The sequence below is a fragment of the Myotis yumanensis genome, unplaced genomic scaffold (genome assembly GCF_028538775.1).
Source record: "Myotis yumanensis isolate MYYU_CA2020_CCGP unplaced genomic scaffold, mMyoYum1.0.hap1 SCAF_10, whole genome shotgun sequence".
Classification (NCBI taxonomy): Eukaryota; Metazoa; Chordata; class Mammalia; order Chiroptera; family Vespertilionidae; genus Myotis; species Myotis yumanensis.
In genome coordinates this window covers 21784020-21808326 of record NW_027223761.1, presented here as the reverse complement: position 1 = coordinate 21808326, position 24307 = coordinate 21784020, and the positions used below count along the sequence as shown (strand labels likewise).

At 36.4% G+C, this 24307-nt stretch overlaps 1 protein-coding gene across 1 annotated transcript in view; it reads right to left on the bottom strand.

Moving 5' to 3' along the window:
- The window catches only part of LOC139018998 (doublecortin domain-containing protein 1-like), a 174512-nt gene that overhangs the window by 128654 nt on the left and 21551 nt on the right, over window positions 1-24307 (bottom strand). Inside the window, exons 3-5 of the mRNA XM_070428124.1 lie at window positions 11053-11322; window positions 9761-9917; window positions 9121-9283 (exon numbers count right to left, since the gene is read on the bottom strand). Coding sequence (XP_070284225.1) covers window positions 9121-9283; window positions 9761-9917; window positions 11053-11322 — 590 coding nt within the window. The remainder of the gene's footprint in view (window positions 1-9120; window positions 9284-9760; window positions 9918-11052; window positions 11323-24307) is intronic.

Genomic DNA, 24307 nt, shown 5'->3' with positions numbered 1-24307 from the left:
TCCTACCTCATTGACAGTACTCTAAGCAAAGGCTCTATCCTAGGACCCAACTGCCAAAGAAGGGGTCTTAGTCTCACCTTATCACGTCATCTCCTCCTTTAAATTTGCTAGCCACACCTAATGGGTTCCAGAACAGTAAGGACCAGATCTATCCCAGTTTCCCTCTCTCAAGCATTTCTCTCTAGAAAGTTAAGAGCCCATTGGGTAAGGATGGGGTTAGGGACTACAATCCAGTGAAGGTCTAAAGCTTAACAAAACCTTGGAAAGTACTTTCCTGATACCATTGTAATGTAATCTAGTTATAAATAACTGGAAAGGAGCAATAGGAAAGCAAAATTTATGGACATTCATTTGTGCCACTTTGCCAAGAAGCATGCCCAGTAAAGTCTAGGGAAGGTACTTATTTGTCAGTCACATCTGGGAACAGGTCATTGTCCAGAATAGGTGTGGCCACTGCAAGCACAGGAAAATTTAAGATATTTTTTAAAAATATGTTTTAATTGATTTTTAGAAAGAGAGAGAAAGAAACATGGATGAGAGAAAAACATCAGCATTAATGGGCTGCGTCCTACACAGCCTCTACTGGGGATCGAGGCTGCAACTAGGAATCGATCCAGTGACCTCCTGGTGCATAGGTCGAAGCTCAACAGTGGAACCGCACTGGCTGGGCAGATTTAAGATATTTAATCTCCTAAACACAGGAGTTCTATCTCTTGTTGGCATTTGACACCTGACCTGTGGAACTCCCACACTTCTGCTCATGGCCATGTGGACCACACATAATGGACTGGTGGACTGCAACTAGCCTAATACCAAATCAGACCCATCTTCACCTTGGAACAGAAACTCTGGACACTGGATTCGCTTCTAGCTCTCCGGAATCCCCAGCTGCACCTCTTTGAGGACTGGTTTAAGAGAAATGAGACTTTACAAACCTAGGGATGTAATTCCATGCAAATAAAAATGACTCATCCTCTCATGGGAGTCTCAGAATATTCTTTTTCTTGAGATAGCCTAAGGACCCCACTCCCACTAGCAACAGAGAAAGACCATCCACGCGTTTCCGATAACATCCCATCCCGGTCACATCCCAGCTGCTCTGGGACTGCCAACCCCCCTTGTCTGTTCACATGCTTACTCTCCTACAGCACACAGAGACTGCCAGGCTCCAACCATAATTTATATTTTATTATGAAAAATCCACATCCCAGTTTATTTTCATGATTTTGTTTACAACCAAATCATGGAAAAGATAAAGTACCTTTCAGCTTGCTTCTGTGTTAGAAGGTCTATTAAAATGCCATTACATTTCCTTAGTCTACCTAAAACAAAACAAAACAATGCCTCTCATAAAATTAAATAAATCTGGGTGCTCCTTGATTTGTAAGTTTCTATTTTGCATGTATCAAGCAAAAAAAGAGAATGAATATATTGCCTCCTCTGGCACACAAAACAGCAGTAAACTTGCAGCTCCAAATCTACAAGCTTCTTAAAAATCCTATTTTTTAAAATGCATTCTCTGGTAGTTTGATAAGCACTTGAAAACACATTCATGCTAACTGTCAAGTAGGTATAATGACGTTAAATATGAACAAGCCCGTCATTTCATGGGTGCAAGATGAACTTATAAAAGATAAATGCTCTGACAGTAAGAAAACATACTGCTATATTCAATTATATCATCTGCTCAAAGTACAATTGCTTCTATGTTTGGTAAATAGATTAAATCCAGGTCACATTCCTGTGTTCAACTGAGTTTCTAGTCACTCCCTTTTCTCTACATACTTGTGTTCTTTGTTTCTGCACGTTCTTAAGTGTCATCATTTATTGCTATAGGCATGATGGCTATATTTAAGTAATAATGACAGTGGTTGTTATTAGATTTTAACCCAGTAACACTAGTCTAACATATCATTTGAAGTATGTCTTCAATTTAAATTTGATTAAAATTACAAACGTTCCATCTATTGTGTCAATCAAAATGTTGTCAATCTTCTGCTGAACTTTCCTATGAACTTTCTTGAAATAAGTTATGGCAGCTAAAAGTTAAGGCTAGCCTTGGGCCATAAACATTTTTAAAAATATAACTCTTGGAGCCTTGGCTGGGTGGCTCTGTTGGTTGGAGTGTTATCCCATACACCACAAAGGCTGTCAGTTCAATCCTGGTCGTGGCACATACAGGAAACATACACTGGATGTTCCTCTCTCACATTGATGTCTCTCTCTCTCTCCACCCCCTCTCTCTTAAATCAATGAACATATCCGCAGGTGAGGATTTTTAAAAAATAACTCTTGGAATAGAGCAGAGAAAGGGCATTTGGGGCTCCTTTTATAAAAGGACTTGATTCTGACTTACACCCCAGAAAAAATTATCAAGGCAAAAACCACAATACAGTGAGGGTTCAAAGGCTCCGTGATTCAGATTTTCATAATATGCTGTACACACAAGTGTTTGGCAGACATTTCAATTGAGTTGTATGCATTTTTAAAATCTCAGACGAACCAAATACCTTTGGTAGTAACAACAGGTACTTGTGACAACATGTATGAAAAGCTGGTGGAAATACAGTGGTTACAGACACCTATTATACACGGTAGGCTTCTACATACATCGTCTTATTTACTCCTCGTAACGCAATGAGGTGTATAGTTTTAGGCTCAATCTTTGGATGAGGAAACTAAGGCTTAGAGATGTTACATGAATTGCCCAGCTTCTCACTGTAGTTTGCTTCCTTGGCAGTGATGAAGAAAGTAGAGACAATGCTGTTCATTGTTGTTTTTCCTGAACCTGCCAGCTATTCTGGGAAGGTCAGAGTGAACACAAAATTCTGATTAATGGCCTTGGGATCTTAATATGCTTCTAAAATGCTATTGTCCGTATTCTCTTTAGACAAGAGATTTATAGACATTTCATTTTCAAATAATTTATACATTTTTTAGAAAAACAAGACAATATCCAATAATCCTTTAATTATCTCTGTTTTACAGGTAAGGCCATTGAAGCACAGACCAACCTGTCTAGGGTCGCATAACAGATACTAGAATCTTGTGAGATCTTCAAGTCTAGTGCTCTTTGCACTAAATAATAATGCATTTCTCATGTCTCTCCTAAAAGATGTTTGAAAACATCAAAAACATAGTTGGAAAGGCAAAACCCTCTGAAACAGTAACTATAAAATATATAAATGAATTCCCAGGTAAAGTAACAAGCAAGGTAGACAGACAATGGTGTAAAAGATTTTACTTAAAGGTAACAGCAAATGCCTACTTCATTTTTTAAAATGCCTCCTTGTTTCTATGACATTGCTTGTTCTCATGATAGCACCCTTTTTAATTCCTTTATAACACTTACCACTATCAGTAAATTCCTTACATAGTTCTTTATATACTTATAATGTCTACTGCTTGCTCCTTTCACCTCACTAGAAGCTAAGCTCTAAGAGGCATTTGTTGTGTTCACACCGTATCCTTAGGTTTGGTGCAACATCAGGCACATTGTAGGGACTCAATAAATGTTTGTTGAGAAAATGATTGAACAAATAAATGATCTCTTTCTAACTATTCTTCTGCCTCCTTGGACATGGAAGCATAATTTTTTTTTATCTCCCACACGATCTTTCAGCTCTAGACAGGGAGATATTCTCTCTGTCCACTCTTACCCATGCAGCAAACAATTCAAGGTAATAAAGACAACATTTATAATCCTTCTGAGTTAATATCGTAGTGAGAATTAAAATTTATCAGGTTTCTTTACAGCGTGACAGAAAGACCTTACCCCAAATCCTAAATCAGATGTGTAGTTCTATGGATAGAAATCTTTGGATTTAAAAAAGTTCATGTGGTGCATATATCCTAATGGTGGAAATATCATATATTATGTAATACTCCCAGTAAGGTCCAGGGTAGCAGCCCATAATCAGATGAATATGTAAAAAATTTCGATATTTCTCAATGGTTTTATATTTTGACAATATAAGGAGATGCTACCTCATGAATGTTCTAGACTTTCCTGTTATCTAAAGACATTTTTTTTGCCATTATCTTTAGATACTTTAGATCTAAAGTATAATAAGGATACTCTACATACTTATTTACAGATTTAAAACTTGAAATCAGGAAATAAAAAAATATACACCTATATTTTAACTCTCATTTGTAGAAATAATAGAAGCATGTGCTACCTCAGAAGAAAGTGTTTTCTCTGTAGTATAATGTCACTTTCCTGCTTTGGAGTATATGCAGTTAAGTGGGAGATAAAATGGACTGACAAATAACCTCACCTAATCCATATGTTATTCAAACAACATGAAAACAGAGAATTTGAGAAGGCCCACTCTACCTCCTGCTGTGTCTGCTCAAATTAAGCAGTAGTCACTTTACAGGTGAGCACCAGGAAGGCCAGTACCAGCTTTCACAGGACTAAAGCAGCCATGGGTGTCAGCAGCACTGTGGCATTGTCTTGAGACCAGTAGCAAGAATAGCACTCGGTGATGTGATGTGGATACTGGGCACTCCTTGAAACTTGTGCTTTTTCTTTTTAATCCTCACCCAGGGTTATTTGTCTATTGATTTTTAGAGAGAGGTAAAGACAGAAATACTGATGTGAGAGAAACACATTGATTGGTTGCCTCCTGCACATGCCCTGACTAGGGCCCCGGGCTAGGGAGGAGCTTGCAACCAAGGTACGTGCCCTTGACTGGAATTGAACCTGGGACCCTTCGGCCCGCAGGCTGATGCTCTATCCACTGAGCCAAACCAGCTAGGGTGAAACTTGTGCTTTTAACACAACCACTTAAAAATCAACAAATCCAGGAGACAGAATAGAAGAGAGTATAACGTGCGAATCCAAGTTCATTAAACTAATCCATTTTTTTGAAAAACAAAATATGACAGAACATTTCATTATTGTCGCAGATACAAGAAAAAGTGTTATGCTGCTATTTATAATGTGTCCTGTGTGTCATGGAATTGAACTATTTCCAAATCATCAATAATTAAAATGATGAGAATCCATCATTTCACTGACATTTACTTCTACATGAAAAGATGGCCTGTTTTAAATGTGCTCACACATATTCTTGTCAATCACAAGCTGTCACAGCAAATTATTTCACTTTGTAGATCACATGACAACAAAAAATCTCTCAGTTTAAATTTAGATCTTAGGTGTAATATCTTGAACTCTTTTCATGGATTTTTTTCCTGTGACTACATCTTCACAATACAGTATGTAAAAGATGTAAAATGTTATTCATAATACTCAGTTACACTTCTGGTTAACAAAACTCAGGACTTAAATGAATCACTGTAAGTGATAACTCTAAAGCTAAATGGTAGGATAGAACAGATAAGAGAGAATGAAATTGGGAAAAAAGGAGACATATGTACTACTATTTGTAATACTTTAAACAATAAAATAAATTTTTAAAAAACAGAATGAAAATATAAAACTTAAAAGAAAAATAATTTCTAAACAATCAGAGCTCTATACATTGGAAGTTAGACCTAATGGATTAGGTCCAAGCAGTGTTTTTTCCCCTCATCTTCATTAAGATATTTAAGCAGCTTCAGGGCATGAACCGTTTTTTATGCTAGGTTTGCACTGCCAAGCAGTTATAAAGCAGCTGAACTCTTATAAACCCCATGAATCTGATGCAAGAATTTTCACTGTGCCCCATTAAGCAGAAGATTCAAGAACATAATACCTAAACTGTATGTACATAAATCTGAAAACTTTTAAGTGTCTTTTCAAACAATTCATTAACTACATCTTCACAATTGTAGCAGAATCATTAATCAATTTTAGACTCTCCAAATGCCAGAATTGTAAGACCTAACAAGACAGTTGATTAACATCAACTTTCTTTATAAAATATTTCTATTTTTCCCCATACATAACTAATCTTTCTGCTTAAGTATTCAACTTCAAAATGCAAGAATTATTCTAATATTGCATTTCAATAGGGAATCCTTCCTGTCAGTTTTGACCTTGGCCTGACCTCTATATACAAGCTTTGTGTTTTGAGGTATGTGATGAATAGCTCTCTAGCTTTCTATTAAATCCAGTGCCACTGGTGGTCAACAGTGATACTCAAAAAGAGGTAGTAAAGTAGTTAAAAAATCAGAGATGTTCTCTAAATAAGTTAATTAAATATTACATCTAGGCAAACAACAACAACAACAAAAAAACCAGAGATGTTCTGTACATATTTTTCTACCTTAGCAAATCTGGAAATAAGTCAAAGGAAGGCATTTTTTTATTATCTACATTGCTTTTCCAAATAATAAAAAAAAAAATGAAGTATGGAAATATAATTACCAAAATATACATAGGCTTATTTGGCCTTCCTGTGCCAGAAATGAAGTAAATTTTCCTTTCCTATCACTTTGTTGAATAGTGCTCTCAGTTTAAAGGATTTATAACTTATTTACCCAGTTTATGGTCCTTAAAGACCAGGGCTTCTATCCCTATGCCAGGACTCTACAGATAGTAGATACTTAATAAATATTAAACTTAGATTAAACTGAATTCAAAATTGGAGATGAAAGAATAATCATGAAAAAGAAATCAGACTATGAACTCTTCTTCCCACCTGTCTCTGATCTATCCTAGTACCTGGTACATAGTATGCTATCAATGAATGTTGGCTGAATGATTGAAAATCAGTATATTGAAATAATAATGACCAGTTGCTGACTCTAATGTCTGTTGGTTAACTGAATATAAATTATTCATGCTCATTTAGAAAGATAAAAGAGTAACACCCAATTCTGCTAACTGTTATACCCCGGTTTACCTTTAGAATGTTTGCTTTTCCAATGTCTGAGAATGCCCTCTTATCCTAAATTCATCTACTACCTTCAAAACTATTCATGAATGTTTTATTTTTTTATGGTACATTCAGGACAACAAGTTGGCAAATTACTGATTTATCTATAAGACACATGCGAGAAAGGTAATTTTAACTTGATTTGAGAAAGCGTATGTGAAATGAAATATGTATACATATGTATGACATATATACATACATGTGAAATTTCCTCACACCCCTCTCAAGTTATCTAAATCAAGTTATACATATACATTATCATACATATATACACACATATGTATAATATTTATTTACATTTATATTCTTAATGTTCTGAAATAAATCAAATGCTGATCTTTAGGCTTATCTATGAACTTAGATGAGTGGTTTTTTTCCCCATTCTACTTATCCTAAGTCTTTTTAATGGACATGTGATATGCTAGTCTGTGTCCAAGCTCACCTACCATTTCTTTTCTCAAAAGACAAGGCACATCTGCCACCTGCTCTACTCCGTGTCCCAGCAACAACTGTCGAGCAGCATAAAGATTGATTATCAGTCAAAAACCATTGCACAACACCAGATTTTGGTGGGTTAAGCTTGCTGATCCAGCAAGAGATGGTGTGAAATTTTCAGGAGTGTGTGCCAACATTTTGGTGCTAAAAGAACAGCAGTGCATGTCACAGTGAAACACAGCCAAAGATATGCAGACAAAGCAAAGAAGTTTTTGTTCGGGACTTGGCTTTTAAAAAGGATAAAAGAGAAAACAAAAAGTAGGGGGAAATTAGTTTGTACATTTAAAAATCATCCACCAAGCTTAGTCATGTGTGTAACATTAGTATTTTAAGCAAACATGTCCAGGAAATTTTCTAAGAAGCTTAGATGTAAGTAATTTTTTATATATCTCTTCCATTATTATAAGAAAGGCAAATATTTCTTATTAATAAAAACAATCAAGGATCTTAAGAAAGTACTAATTATATAAATACCTGACTATAAAAAACTCAGAAACATTTACCTACAAAGACTCATGCTTATATGCAATCAGATGATTAATGAATACAAAATAAAGGCAGTCATATTTAAAGTTAAAACAAAGTTAGAAAATGATGAGTCTCCACTGTTGGATAGGTAATTTTTACTGAGTATTGTAGCAACAAGTTTCTTTACAAGAACCAAATTAACTCGAACTTTCCATTGAATCAATAAATTATTTCCTGATGATCAAGCATTATGAAAGAGACAGAAATCTTAGTATTATTTTATATGATAACATTAATAGAGAAATAATTTTTACCACTTCATCTGTAATCAACTCCAGAGTTACTTTTCTTCTACTTATGCAATTACTGCCTAGACTTGCCTTTGGCTCATCAGCTTTTTAGCAGTTGCAGAAAAAAAAAAACAACAACACAACTTTTAATAAGATATAAAAAGCATAAGGGAGCACAGCAAGCAGTTAGATACACTGAATTTGTATGGCAAAGCTGTGTCATTTAAATGTGATTAGCACATATAGGACTTGATAACAGACTTGGATATGGCATTTGGATATGGAATATCTAGAAGAATATTCTTAGATAGAAGTACTTTCATTTATCTCTTAAAATGTATTTTTACCACTAAAGAAGGAAAAATGTTTTCAGTTTAGAAAATATAAGTGCACATTTTTAAAAAAGATCTTATCTACAAATAGCTCTAAAATATGTGTTTCTGTTTATATTTCACATATAATTTATATTTTTAGAATTTCTATTATGTATATAAGCATATATATATTTCAAGGTAAAAAAGTCAAGCTGTAGCATTTACATTATGAAAAATTTTTTTAGGAAAATTACATGTATATAAGAATTATGTGTTCATTATTGGCCACACTTTCATAATTATGTTAATGCCATCTGAAAAAAGACCAAGAGTGTAAATGAATAAGTGATACTTGAAACTTTGAACTATTTTCTAAGAGAATAAGTCTAATGAATTATGTCTGTTGGGTGTCACAGAAACTAAACAGTAAATTCAATAATCTCTGATTTAATTTATTATATTTTCACCATTTAACCTCCTGCAGGCTCCCTAATGTCTATTCAGATCTATATTAAATTAAGCACCAATGCTAATGAAGGGCAATAAACGTGGCTGTCTGTGGATTTTTCTTTCATTAACCACATTATCCTCTGACTGAGCTGTAAATGCGTAAACATTAGTTTTGTTAAGCCATGCAAAAAAGACAGGATGAAAACCATTTTTTAATTGCATCCCTCAAGCCATTTACTGTAGGTGGGGGTAGGATTTTCTTTTCTTTTTTACCTTTAATTTTTTTGAATGGATCTAAAAAGGGCTCTCCCATTGAAACATAGACGTCGGCTTCATGGGGTATGTCTTCAGGTTTGAGGGCTTCAGAGCCATCTGCCAAGAACACTCGTCGTGCGGCCATGTTCAGGTGCAGCTTCTCCGTGCACTCCTCCAGCAACTGGGAGAAAGCAAGAGGTAAGAGAAAGTGATTCACAAAAGGAGAGTTACACATTTCCATGAGACCAAACATGCTTCCAATCAAAACAGAAACTTGAGGCAATTGCCAGAGTTAACTTGAATAGCTCCACCAGTATATTTTCTAGCAGTTGAAAATATACAAATAAAAGATAAATTACAGCACTAAGAATATCTAATAATTGTCTAATTTTAGTCCTTAAATATCCTGTCAGTTAAATGTTTTTATAACTCTACAAAATATCACATGTGTTTCACTAAATGTGTTTCAATTTTTATACGTTGGTGAAAAAGGAAAGGAAAGGAATGCCTGTGAGTTTTATGTATACCTAAGCAATTTACAGGTTCATATTACTAAAAAGAATATTTTGACAGAATAAATGTCATTTTTCTCCACTTTTATATTTTAAAGAGAGTAAGGGAAGAAATGAAGCAATAAAAACTTTTGAACACTAGTTACCAAGGAGATGGTTTGTACAGCAACTTTGGCAAAGACTGTTCTAGATCCATTTTTGTAAGCTGTTACTCTAATCACTCTGGGTTGAAGCTTATGTCTTTGAGAGATTCTGTGCCAATTCTGGGCCGACTGAAATTTTAAAGAAGAGAACTCTACAACTCTGAAGAGAGAGAGAGAAAAAAAGTAAAAATCGTTGTATATTAATTAGTAAAAACATTCAAAACCATATTATCCTCGATATTTTTTACACATACATATAAGCTCTAATGACTGTAAGTATTCTTCAAAAAAAACTTTTTATAGTGGTATATAATTACTTAAATATTTAAAAACACTTAATACAGGATAAGTTTGCCAAAACTGTTCATGGGACAGTTTATTTCAGAATAAATCATTTCTATCATTTTACTTATAAAACATCACAATACTTGTTTTTAAAAATGATATTTTTATATTAATTATGTTCTGATAGAAAGCATAAAATAGCAATATGGTCTTAATATTATAAAATACTTAGTGGAAAAATTTTTCCTTTAAGTTTTCATATTTATCAAAGTTCTTTGATTTATTTTAAAAGATTTCAAATTCAAGCAGATCATGACAACATTTTTTAATCTAAAATCAATTGTAATTGTTTTCATTTCAAATTATCTGGACGAAGTAAAAGAAAATTTCTAAGTTTTGTCTTCAGTCAAAACCAATGTCAATCTTACCATTTTCTCAGCAAAGCATGTAGTTGACTAAAATGTCAAATTTTTACTTCGGAGTTCTGTAACTAACCCTGTTAATTCTTAATGCTACAAAAGGCAAAGTAAACATTTTAAAATAAAAACTTTAGGGAAATTAAAATCACAATATATCTGCCTATTCAAATATAGGTTCAAAGATTATTACAAACTATGTAAAAATACACAAAATAGTTTTATAATAAATTCATTACAATTTAATTTTATTTTGGAATTTTGGTTAAACATCAAAAGTATGCATTTCTATTTTTAAACAAATACCTGGTAAGCAAAGATCTATCATGGTCCTAGACTGATTTTGTTTTAAATATTTTTTAGAGTTTCATAGTATCCAGGTTGAAGTATATTTCATGTTTTCCACAAGTGTAATTAACTTTCTACCCCTATGCTTTCAAAGAAAAATAAAAATAAAAAACAGAAACAAAACCCTAGAACTAGAAATGTGCTACATTTTAATGTCTGAAATAACCAATTGAATCATTATGAATTCTGCTCAAAGGGAAAAGCCTCAACAGTTGGTTAAAAAGAAGAGAGCACAGCTTTGATTACCTCGGTTGACCCTCCGGAGCACTGACAGGTCTGTTTCTCTTGGATGCTGATATAAAACAGGAATTGTTGTTTCTGTTTGATTTGTAGCTGTCTGGGTATGATATTTCACCATGCCTATGATCTGATACTGTTTGATGTGTGGAGCAATTTTGAAGTCCTGACCCTTCTGATATTGCTGCTGAAAGCAACAGTCTGTTGGGGCCAAACTGAGGCTGCAAATAATCTTTAGTAGTTTTAATAACTGCTTTTGCCTGGGATGACATAAACTCCCTGGAAGAAATAATGCATGGAAGAATACAGTGAATTGATTTATATTCACTTATTAACAACTACCACATAATAACTGGTTTTGTACTATGTGCTAGACAACATACTACACACTTAGCCATTATTTTGTTTAATCCTTACAACATCCCTGGGAAGTAGGTACTATTTTTATCCCCATTTTCCAGATTTAAGAAATTGTGGCTCTGAGAGGCTATTAATTTGCCCAAGCTCAAATAATTATTTTGTTGGCAGGGAGAAATTGAACCCAAGCGGATCCTAGGACAAAACCCACATTCAGCCTTGGCCAGTGGGCTCCGTGGTTAGAGCGTTGGTCCGCCAACCAAAGTCTCCAGTTAGATTTCGGGTCAAGGGCATGTACCTGGGTTGCAGGTTCCAACCCCAGCCCCCAGTCAGGGTGCATGCAGGAGGCAACCAACACATTGATCTCTCTCTCTCTCTCTCTCTCTCTCTCTCTCTCTGCTTCTCTCTGTGTGTCTCTGTCTCTCTCCAGCCCTCCCTGCGTTCTACTTGCTCTAAAAATCAATGGAAGAATATCATCTGGTGAGGATTAAAAAAAAAAACACTCATGTTCATAACCATTAAATGTACTTACATACTTAAAGAAGAAAGCTGTGTAATCCTTGAAACAATGTAAGTAAAATTTTTAAGTTCTTAGATTAATTACTTAAACACTAGCACTCTGCTAGGTATTAGGAAATACAAACGTTAAAGAGATGTGGTTCCTACCCTTGAGAAAGTTGCAAACTAAACCCTAATAAAGAGAGAATATATGTTAAATAAACTGCTTAAACTCCTTGAAGACAAACTTATGTAGGCTGGAATAAAGTTGGGAAAGGCTTCACAGCAGACCTGAGATTAAGGTGACTAACTCATCCTGGTTTGGCACTGAAAGTCACACATCCTGAGGGTTTCAGGTCATACAGCTTCTTACCAGAATACTCAGAAAGTTCAGAAAGTAAATGTACTCCAGAAAGGCACAAAGAGAACTAGAAAAACATCCATTGCTCTCTAAGATACTCTAGTCACATAAGAACAACTCTAGTAGACTGCCACATTTTTGGCTCAGAAACCTCATCCCTTCCTCTTCCTATAACATTACCATTATTTCCTATCATTATTTCCAATGATTTTAGGAATTGGTCATTTTTTTAAAATAATAACCTCTCTTTGTGTTCACATATTGATGAGGTTTTCTACCACATGCTGGAATTTGACCTAATTTTATAACACAGATTTTATTCTTAACATTCTATGTCAGTATTATTATCTTGTCCTACAAGTCTATGCTACGTCTCTACTGTAAATCTTTCATTATATCTGTAAATAATTCATATGGTATACACAGACTTCAAGTAGTGTCTTCCTCAGTAAGATTTCTATGCTACCCTTGTATATAGGAATATACTTCCTTCCTGTGCACTGATGTCTGCCCTGGTAGACCTGATAGCTGGAATCACTATATCTCATTCATTATTTCCTACCATCTAAAATGCTAGGCCTCTTGGCATTTGTATGTCCTCTTTGGAAAAGTGTCTATTCAGGTCCTCCACCCATTTTTTAATTGGATTGTGTGCCTTCCTTTTGTATATTTTGGAAATTAACCTCTTATCATTGTATCATTGGCAAATATGAACCCATATAGTGGGTTCCCTTTTCTTTTCTTTTTTCTTTTTTTAATCCTCACCCATGGATATTTATCCATTGATTTTTATAGAGAGTGGGAGAGAGAGGGAAAGATAGAGAAAAATATCGATGAGAGAGAAACACATCAATTGGTTGCCTCCTGCACAAGCCCTGACCAGGGCCTGGGCCAGGGAGGAGCCTGCAACCAAGGTACATGGCTTTGACCAGAATCAAACCTGGGACTCTTCGGTCTTCAGGCTGACACTCTATCCACTAAGCCAAACCAATTTGACGCTGGTTTATTTTGCTGTGCAAATAGCTTTATAGTTTGATGTAGTCCCATTTTTGCAGACTGGTGCAGCCACTATGAAAAACAGTGTGGAGTTTCCTCAAAAAAATGAAACTGCCATTTGATCCAGTGATCCCACTTCTAGGAATATATCCTAAGAATCCTGAAACACCAACCAGAAAGAATTAGACACCCTTATAATCACAGCAGCATTATTTACAACAGCTAAGATTTAGAAAGAATGTTGATCAGTACATTAGTGGAATACTATGCAGCTGTAAAAAAGAAGGATCTCTTACCTTTTGAGATAGCATGGAAGGACCTGGAGAGTATTATGCTAAGCTAAATAAGCCAATCAGAGAAAGAAAAATATCACATGATCTCACTTATATGTATAATCTAATGAACAAAAAAACTGACAAATAAAATAGAACCAGTGACATGGAAACATGGAACAGACTGACAAGTCTCAGAGGGAAAGGGGAAGGGGGCAGGAATTGATTAACCAAAAAAATTATATGCATTTATGCATTGCCCATGGACATACACTAGAGGTTGGTGAAGGATCGGGGTGGGTTGGGAACTGGGTGGAGGGGTGCAGTGGAAGAAAAAGGGGACATCTCTAATACTCTCAATAATAAAAACACAAAAAGTAAAATAAGATGCTAGACCTCAATTTCTTTCAAATATTCCAATTCATCATTGTATTATTTCTTTTACCATTGGTATAAAAGCATTCTTTTTCAGCCTGAAAACTAAATGCCACTATATATTAGGATGACATAAGAACATCAATCACATTACTTCAAAACTATATCTTTTAAAAATTATCTATCAATCACCTATCTGTCTGTCTATATTAGTTTTCTATTGCTGTGCAATGAATTAGCACAAACTTAGTGACTTAAAACAGCACCTGTTCATTACCACACAGTTTTCATGCATCAGAAGTCTGGGCAATGCTTAACTGGAACCCTTTGCTCAGGATCTCAAAATGCTGAAATCAAGGTGCTAGCTGGGGCTACAGTTTCATCTGATGCTCAGGGTCTTCTTCCAAGCTTTTTCAGGTTTTGTCAGACTTTAGTTCCTAACTGCTACAGAACTCATAGTGACTATCATCTTTGAAGCCAGTAGGAACTCACTCACCTCTCTGACTCTTCCGACTCTGATCTCTGAATTGTCATTTAAAGGTTGATCTGATTAGGTCAGGCCCATCCAGGATAATCTCCCATTTGGTTAACTAAAAAACACTGATTATGTTCCTTAACCACAACGGCAAAAATCTCCTTTGTCGAATCTGAAGGGAGATCATCTATGTGGAGGCCGCCAGAGGAGCAAGGGGTCCCAGCTCCAGACCCCCATCTCAGGGTCCCAGAGCTGGGGAAAGAAATCCCTATGGGCAGTAAGAACTACAGGCTGTAAAAACCAGTATGGATTGGGGCTCAGTGACACAGAGCTGCTGGAGACCAAGCTGTTCCTTTTAAAAGGCTGACACCATAAATTGAACTCACAAGGTCTTGCTTCCTCTGAGCTCCAGCACCAGGGAGAGGCTCTGGGGAATATAGACACATACGAGGAGGAACTGGATTGTCTGGCATTGGGGAAGGAACTTGGGAGCAGCTTTCTCCCAGATGGAGGTGCTCACAGGGATCATTGTTCCTATGCTTGAACCTCCCCAGATGCAGGGCTGACTGGCAGCCATTTCTGTTTGCTCTGCCCTGCTGATTCCCTAAGACCCAGCCTCATCCAATTTACAACCCCACCCAAGTTGTGTGCAGCAGCTTTTAGATAATAATGGCCTTGCTCAGGCTAAAATCTCTCAAACAAGCTGCAGCTGGGTCAGGGTGCCTCAACCCTATCAATAAAAGGCCCAAGACCCAGCACCAGCACCAGCCTACCTTGCTTCATAGCTGGGCCTCATATGGGCACTTCCAAACCCGATGCAAAGAGGAGGAATCTGCAGATCTCTCTGTAGTTCCTGCCGGGTGACCACAGGAAGTGACTGACTTTGCACCTCCCTGGAGATCCAAGAGCCAGTGTACCCAGTGGTCAGTGTCAGACCATACCAGATTACAACTCTATACATCCATAAGCAACACACTCAAGGGGCAGACTTAGTGAACACCTAAGCCCCACTGAAGCAAGTCCTGCTCCATAGGGATGTCTCCTTCACAGCAGTTCTCCCACTATAGTCAAAGTTGGTCCTCACAGCCAATTGGCCTGGAGGTCAATTCATCCCAGTGACACCAACAGCAATCAAGTCTCAACTATAACAAGACTGTACACAATCACAAAGGGGTGCACATAGAGTGCCCAGCTCAGGTGACTGGGAGGCTGAGCCACTGGGCCCTATAGAACACCTACTACACAAGGCCACTCTACCAACTCAAGGGGACAGAGCAACTCTACCCAATACATACAAACAAACAAAATGTGGAGACAAAGAAACATTTCACAAATGAAAGAAATGGAAGAAAGCAAAGTACTTGATATAGAGTTCAAAACCATGGTTATAAGGTTACTCAAGAATTTACTAGAAACTTCCAAATGGAAAAGGACCAGTCAGAAATTAAGCATACACTGACTGAAATAAAGAATAATATACAGGGATTCAACAGTAAAGGATTCTGAGAATCAAATCAATGATTTGCAATATGAGGAAGCAAAAATCACCCAACCAGAAGAGCAAAAAGAAAAAAAATCCAAAAATATAAAGACAGTGTAAGTGTAGGGAGGAGCTATAGGGTCAAGCCTCAGACTGACCTGTGGCAGGGCCACAAACAAGTCCTAACTTGGAGGGCAGAGCCCTCCTAGCATAATTAAGCATGACCCTATAGTCCTCCCTTGTTCCTAGGTAGCTAATGGGCTGTGGGAGGTGCAGCAAGTGCTGCCTAAACAAAGCTTGATAGAGAGTAGGGAATGGCAACAACAGGAAAGAAGCAGATTTGAAATTTGCAAGAACATTGTAAATATGTTGACCACTTCCCTTGTTTTGCTTTGTGTGCTCTGACTATAAAATAAAGCTTTGGCTTACAGGCTGTGTCACTGTGTCCTCATCCAGGCACAAGTGAACCTACATAGCCCCAACTGTATTCTCCTGTCTGTCTTCTTTAGTTCTTCACCACTCCTCATCAGGTTCACCCTTGTCTGTGCTGGACGCGGTTCAGTAAGGAGCCTCTGGGACAACTTCAAGCATACCAACATTATGGGGGTGCCAAAAGAAGAGAGAGAGCAAGATATCAAAAACCTATTTGATGCCGAAACCAGTTTGGCTCAGTGGATAGAGCGTTGGCCTGCAGACTGAAAGGTCCCAGGTTCGATTCCGGTCAAGGGCATGTACCTGGGTTGCGGGCACATCCCCAGTGGGAGATGTGCAGGAGGCAGCTGATCGATGTTTCTCTCTCATCGATGTTTCTAACTCTCTATCCCTCTCCCTTCCTCTCTGTAAAAAATCAATAAAATATATTAAAAAAAAAAAAAAAAAAAAAACCTATTTGAAGAAATGACAGAAAACTTCCCCTATCTGGTAAAGGAAATAGACTTACAAGTCCAAGAAACACATAGTCCCAAACATGAGGAACCAAAAGGGGACCACACCAGGACATATTATAATTAAAATGCCAAGGGCTAAAGACAAAGAATCTTAAAAGCAAGAGAAAAGCAGTTAGTTACCTACAAAGGAATGCCCATAGGACTGTCAGCTTATTTCTCAACAGAAAGTATGAAGACCAGAAGGGAGTGGCAAGAAATATTCAAATGATGAGTAGCAAGGATCTACAACCAAGATTACTCTACCCAGCAAAGCTATCATTTAGAATTGAAGGTCAGATAAAGAGCTTCAGACAAGAAAAAGCTAAAGGAGTTCATCACCACCAAACCAGTATTATATGAAATGTTGAAGGGTATTCTTTAAGAAGAGGAAGAATAAAAAGAAAAAGATAAAAAAATATGAACAACAAAATGGCAACAAATACATACCTATCAACAATTCAATCTAAAAATCAAAATAAACAAATAAGAAATCTAATGAACAGAATAAACTGGTGAATAAAATAGAATAGAGGCATGGAAATGAACAAACTGCTGATTCTCAGAGGGAAGGAGGGGATCAGGAAGAGATTAAACAAAGATCTTATATGCACATATGCATGACCTATGGACACAGACAATAGGGTGGCGAAAGCCTCGGGTGGGATGATAACTGGGTTGAGGGGGCAATGGAGGGAAAAAAGAGGGACATCTGTAATACTCTTAACAATAAAGATTAAAATATAAATCTCCTTTGTCATTTAATATAACCTGATCATGGGAGTGACCTGCCATCATATTCACAATCCCACCCACACTCAAGAAGAGAGAATTATACCAGGTATATGCTATATACCAGGGAGTAGGAATCTTGGAGACCATATTAAATTTCTGCATATCATACTAGCCATTTAACTATCCAGGTTTTATGATCCATTTTTTAGATAATGGATAAAAAGATTTAGATCAAGATGTTTTATTTTCTGAATAATTCTAATTTAATTATTTAAGATTAAAATTTGACATCATCCAAGATATTTAAAGGAATGTGCCACAAATGCTGATGGGAAAATCCAAAGTAGAACTTGCAAAATGCTTTGAGATTATACATTATTTTAAAAGGGGTTGAGGGAGACATTCACTTGGATGAAAATATTCTGGTATGTTTTAAAAAAACAAAACAGCTACATTACTGATGAGTTAGTTTACAGTCAGTTATTGAGAAAAAAAAGATGTTTTCTTTTAGCAATTTGAATAATTTATTAGAAATTAGATAATAAAAAAGATCAAAGAACAAATGTGGTTATGTATGTTTATATGCATATACTGATAAACTATGTAAATATTTAAGAATTTTATGTGTGCTTAGAGAAAGATGAATTAAAACACCAAAATTTAACCTTGAATCAGTGTGAATAAAAACTATCAATTAAAATTTATCAAGCTTTAGGCAAATAAATCTTTTAGACAACTTCTACATATGATACAATGGATATGATAAATCACAAAATTATAAAAGCATGTTAATAAATTAATGAAGCCTTTATTATTTTCTCAAACAGTATTATACCTCATCTACATGTTGGCTTTCCACTATAACCAAACAGATTATCAGGGACAGATCTTATACATTGTGGAATTTACAAGCCCCTTGATAACCCAGGCTAGTATTTAATTATGCTTTACTCTCTTTGATTTTTACTTAATCTAATTTATAATTTTTGCTTCACAAAGCAATAATCAAGTAAAGATGTGAGGTCTAAAAGTATAAGAAAATATACTCAGGGAGGAATATACAAACAGCAGATAAAATAGATTGTGATTAGATTTAAGGTTATGCCTCTAATTTTGACAGGGGCAATTTTTCTTCTCATTTCCTTGGCTTTAACAGCATTAATGAATCTCAATGGCTTTTTATAACAATTTGAGGAAAACTCCTAATAAAGTCATACTTGTTGATCTCATCTTCAAGGACTTCTAACCAATTGCTGCTGCTCATTGCTCCAGTAATATCCCTCAGCTATAACTGCACCTCATTGCTTTCCATTGTTCTTATCTATATGCTTTATTGCCAATGGTGTTCACTCAACAGATCTGTACTCATTACTGTACATCTTTCAGTAAGTAAATATTTAATAAATGTTAACCTGAACTCAGTGCTTATGTTTTCTAGAAACCTCTTTCATAATTGTCTAGTAGAAGAGATAAATGTTAAACAAATAGTCACATATAAATTTACAATTACTGTGAAGCAAAAGTCCTAGTTACTATAAGGGAGAAATTCAGGGGTTAGGGGTATAGAGAAGGATTTAACAAAACTGTTCAAGCTGGTAAGATACATAAAAGGAGTTAGCCCCACCAGATCGAGTCAATCCTTATTCTAAATCATTCTGCCCAGGTCCTGTGTATGAACTGATATACTAATTTACATATTGATATGTTAGCTTTGTGATTTCAGATGATTTCATATCCCATTCTGCAAGAATAAGATCCTTGTTTTACATATTTTACACTTCCACAGGAACTCAACCAGATTGATATGCAGGAATTATTCTTTGATAATTATGACATAGTATAAAAATGCTACTGACAAGAAACAAACACAATTTATGAAATAAAATATGCTAAAGCTCAAGCCAAGAGTTATGTCAGGTAATGTTCATTTTATCTCAGTCATTCCCCTGATTTTTCCTTAGATGAAAACAGTCAACTAAAATTGAGTATTCAATTTCCTTATATGTTCATGGAAAGTATCCCCTGATTTTATATGTGAGATAGAGATGTTTTTAATGGTCTAACACTAATGATGATAATTTCATTTCCCTTGAAGGCTAAGTAATCAACTTGTGATTCCATTTTGGCCAATGGGACATGAGAGAAGTCTGCTGGGGAAAGTTTTTTGTTTTGTTTTGTTTTCCATAATGAAAAAGAGAAGTAAATGATCAAACATTGATCTTCTTATTGGACATTGTTGAGTGAACCTGTGATGAGCTATCTTGTGAGTAGGAAGAGTCAAAACCAAGGATCTAGCCAATATTCTCAGGATGGCAGTGGGAAAGATACAAAGAGCCATATTCTTTAATAACATGCTGAACCACTGAATTTAACCCTAGAATTGCCCTGCCTCTGAAGTTCTTGTTATGTGAGATAATGACTATTCCTCATTTTAAAAGTCAGTTTCAGTTTCCTATTACTTTCTAATAGTAGCTTAACTTATACAATCAACTTTCTAATCATGGTTGTTTTAGATTTAGCTTTATTCAAAATCTACGAATTTTGAATACTTTTATAATGAGTTAAAATATAAACTAATATAGTATTTTCTAAAAATTCTACCTTACTTAATAAGAAATATCTCACTGGAAATGTCAGAATGAGCATAAAATGCCATAGAATTTTGTTAATTTTCTTCCTTTCTGAAACAGAAAGCATCTTTGGTGAGTTTAGATTTCTCTGACAGTAATCTGCATGGGGCTAATAATTCTATTCATCAGTAGAAAGTGTGGCTACTTTGACAGAACATAGCTCAATAACAACCATGCAGCTCTAAGTTATCACACAGTTTGGATGTGAATGCAACAGCAGGATAATGACAGTTGCCAAGGATTTGTACTTGCTGTCGCTTCATACCAGTGTTGCCTGTCAAAGTGTCTCTTTTTCTTATACAGAAGCCATAGAATTTTTATGGATAGCAATTACTTACAATATACAATGAAGTACATCAAATCTAACAACCACTCTTTAGCCCGTCATTATTTGGTAGTCTCTTTGTTAAATGTAGTCAACCATTTTCATCTAAATTATTTATTTATACTGTATATTTGACAAGCATATATTTCTTGCTTTATATTCTTACAGAATTTAAACCTTCCTAAAGAGTTAGTTTTTTAATACTGTCATTTTTAAAACTTATCTTTATCCTATTACTATTCTAATGATAATTAAACTCTCTAATTGGAATAAATACAAATAAGAAAATGTAAACATAAAGAAAAATGACCCTAAGTACATTTAAGAAAAAAACATCCCCTTAAAATACCAGAATACAACCAATAAGAGAAATAACCCCACATATGTGTGATGAATGGAAACTTGTATAAAATCTCTGGGGGCCATAAAGCACAGATATTTCATTAAACTTTCCCAAATTTGATGAAATGAATAACCTCTAAAGATATAAATAACATTCTACAACTGTTGGATAAAATGTATTTTAAACATCATAAAAAGTTAATAAAAGTAAATAATTCACACATATTTTATTTATTTTTTTAAATATATTTTATTGATTTTTTTACAGAGAGAAAGGGAGAGAGATAGAGAGTTAGAAACATCAATGAGAGAGAAACATTGATCAGCTGCCTCCTGCACACCTCCTAGTGGGGATGTGCCCGCAACCAGGGTACATGCCCTTGACCGGAATTGAACCTGGGGCCTTTCAGTCCGCAGGCTGACACTCTATCCACTGAGCCAAACCGGTTAGGCATATTTTATTTTCAACACCAGAAGAAACCGTAATTCTAATTTGGCCTAGAAATGTTGGTAAGGATATCCCAACTGATATGTCAGGACATAAATCAGCCCACCCACAGGAAAAAAAATACACCTGTGTGTGCAAAAGTGCAATGGAATAAAAATAAGGTATATCTGAAATCTAAAACTGGGGGAGGTTATAGATATTATATATCACTTTTCCAGAGGAAATTAAAATTTTAAAACAATTAGCCTTTTGACATTTTTAAAGGAAATAATGTATGAATGTTTAGATCTGTAAAATCTAAAAAAGCATAATTTGTTGGGTAATGGGGGTTGAAAACAATGGGGGTGGTGCCTTGCTTCATTCACTATTGCTGTCTCCCTTTATTTCTTTCTGCTGTCCATTCCATAGAAAGACCTGACAGCTCATCGTTGGAATACTGAAATTAGGTGATATAACCAAGTGTTTATATTTCAAAAAAGACTCTAAGACCCATTTCAATTAAAAATATCTAAAATAACTATAATGACATACGAAGTGAGTGAATGAATTAGGCACAGTTAGTCTCCTTGAAAGCAAGATTAAAAGGATGTAATGACCCCGGCCAGCATTGCTCAGTGGTTTAGTGTCAACTTATGAACCAGGAGGTCGCAGTTCGACCCTGACCAGGTTGTGGGCTGGATCCCCAGTGTAGGGCATGCAGGAGGCAGCTGACCAATGATTTTCTCTTATCATTGATGTTTCTATTTCTCTCTCTCTCCCTCTCCCTTCCTGTCTGAAATCAATAAAAATATATTTTAAAAAATTAGGATGTAATGGATAAAAATCTAGGAAATTGCATGATCATCAGCTAAAAATCATTAAAACAAAATATTTTATATGTGAGATAGAGATGTTTTTAACAACATTCTCTTTATTTTTATTTATTTTTCATATATTTTTATTGATTTCAAAGAGGAAGGGAGAGGGAAAGAGAGAGAGAAACATCAATGATGACAGAGAATCATTGATCAGCTACCTCCTACAAGCCCTCTGCTAGGGATTGAGCCCACAACCTGGGTATGTGCCCTGACTGGAATCAAACTGTGACCTCCTGGATCATAGGTCGATGCTCAACCACTGAACCACACCAATCAGGCCATTCTCTTAATTTTAAAATGCTATTTTATTTGAAAATCTTCCACGCATCATTTGGAGACATTTTCTATAAATACTAGTAGCCCGGTGCACAAAATTCATGAACATTAAAAGGGGATTAATTAGAGGAAATATTTTAATATTGCTATTTGCCCTTTCTCTAGAATAGAAGTGTCAGAGATGAAAGAAAATTAGTAAAATGTATATGAAAATCTTCCTCCTGTCAGAGTCTGGGGCGCACCACAGAACCCAGAGTCAAGTCCCCGCCCAACCACGTGAGCCTCAAAATTGCACGAAACCCAGACCCGGCCAGCCCCCCGCATTAGGCTAGATCCAGACCCAGCCAGTCCCACCCTTGTGAAGCCCTGCCGGGCAGGGAGCGCAGCCTCAGGTCCCCTGGCCTGGCGCTGGGGCGTGGGGCGCAGCCTGAGGTCCCCCAGCCCGGGCCAGGGCGGGAGGCACACCTTGAGGTCCCCCGTCAAGCCCTGCCGGGTGGGGGATGCAACCAGAGATCCCCTGTCAAGTCCCGCTGGGCGGGGTGTGTGGCCTTAGGTCCCCCAGCCCGGCGCCGGGAAGGGAGCGCAGCCTCAGGTCCCTCATCAAGCCCCACTGGGAGGGAGGTACAGCTTCAGGTCCCCCGTCAAGCTCTGCCGGGTGGGGGCATGGCCTGAGGTCCCCTGTCAGGCCCCACGGGGGTAGTGGGGTGCAGCCTCTCAGGTCCCTGCTGATTGCTTGTTAAGGTTCATTACGGGAACTCGGCCTCCACTGTGGGTGCAGCCACCTTGTGTTACGGAAACCCCGCCTCTGCTGTGGGTTCAGCCATCTTGTATTATGGAAACCCCCTGGCCTCTGCTGTGGGTGCCGTCATCTTTGTGGTGGAGTGATGTTCAATTTGCATATTCCCTCTTTATTATATAGTATGGCACAATTGTCCTTAGATATCTATGACCAATAATGACCAATAATGTATTCCATTTGTGTCACCTGGGATACATTAGACTACAGCTGAGTAGGAAAAGTTTCCTATTGTGCTGCTTTCCTAGGAGTTGCCACAGGAAAGAGGCTAGACTTGTCTAGTCATCCGCCCTCTTAGTGGTAAGTCAGGAAATGGCAAGATCGGACCTTTGGCACAGTATGTCAAACTCATTTATTGTGTTGATGATTAGTTTTCTTAGGGGAAGGATTCTGGCACAGTAGTTTTCACTCTGTTACAAATAAATGTAGCAGAGAGTGATAGAGGAAAAAGAACGAAAGAATACAAGAAAGAGAAAAGAAGAGTGGATGATGTAAATATAATAACGAGTAAAGTAATAGCATCAGATAATATGAAAATAAAGTGACTGATTACTGTATGGTTGCAATGAATGAACTTAATATATGTGGGCATATTTTATAAATTGTACAATGTGTTAATTAGTGGAGAAAAGAACAATCTCTGTGATATAAGTAAAGGGATAATAAATTGACTATATTTTAATAATTATTTCCCATGAAAAGATCACAGAGATAGTGAAAGTAAGGTGGCAAAGAAAACAAAATTAGACAAGAGTCCGGCCGGTGTGGCTCAGTGGTTGAACGTTGACCTATGAACCAGGTGGTCACAGTTGATTCCCGGTCAGGGTACATGCCCAGGTTGCAGGCTTAATTCCCAGTGTGGGATGTGCAGGAGGCAGCTGATCAATAATTCTCTCTCATCATTGATGTTTCCACCTCTCTCCTCTCTCTTCCTCTCTGAAATCAATAAAAAATATATACTTAAAAAAAAGATGAGGCAAGAAAGTTTTGACCTCAATTAGGGGGAAAATGTCTTTACTCATAGAGAAAATTGCCTCTCTCTGATAATCATATTAGTACAAACAGATCTTAGATTACCATTAGCCTTTATGAACTTGATCCTTTTCAGATTGAAATTC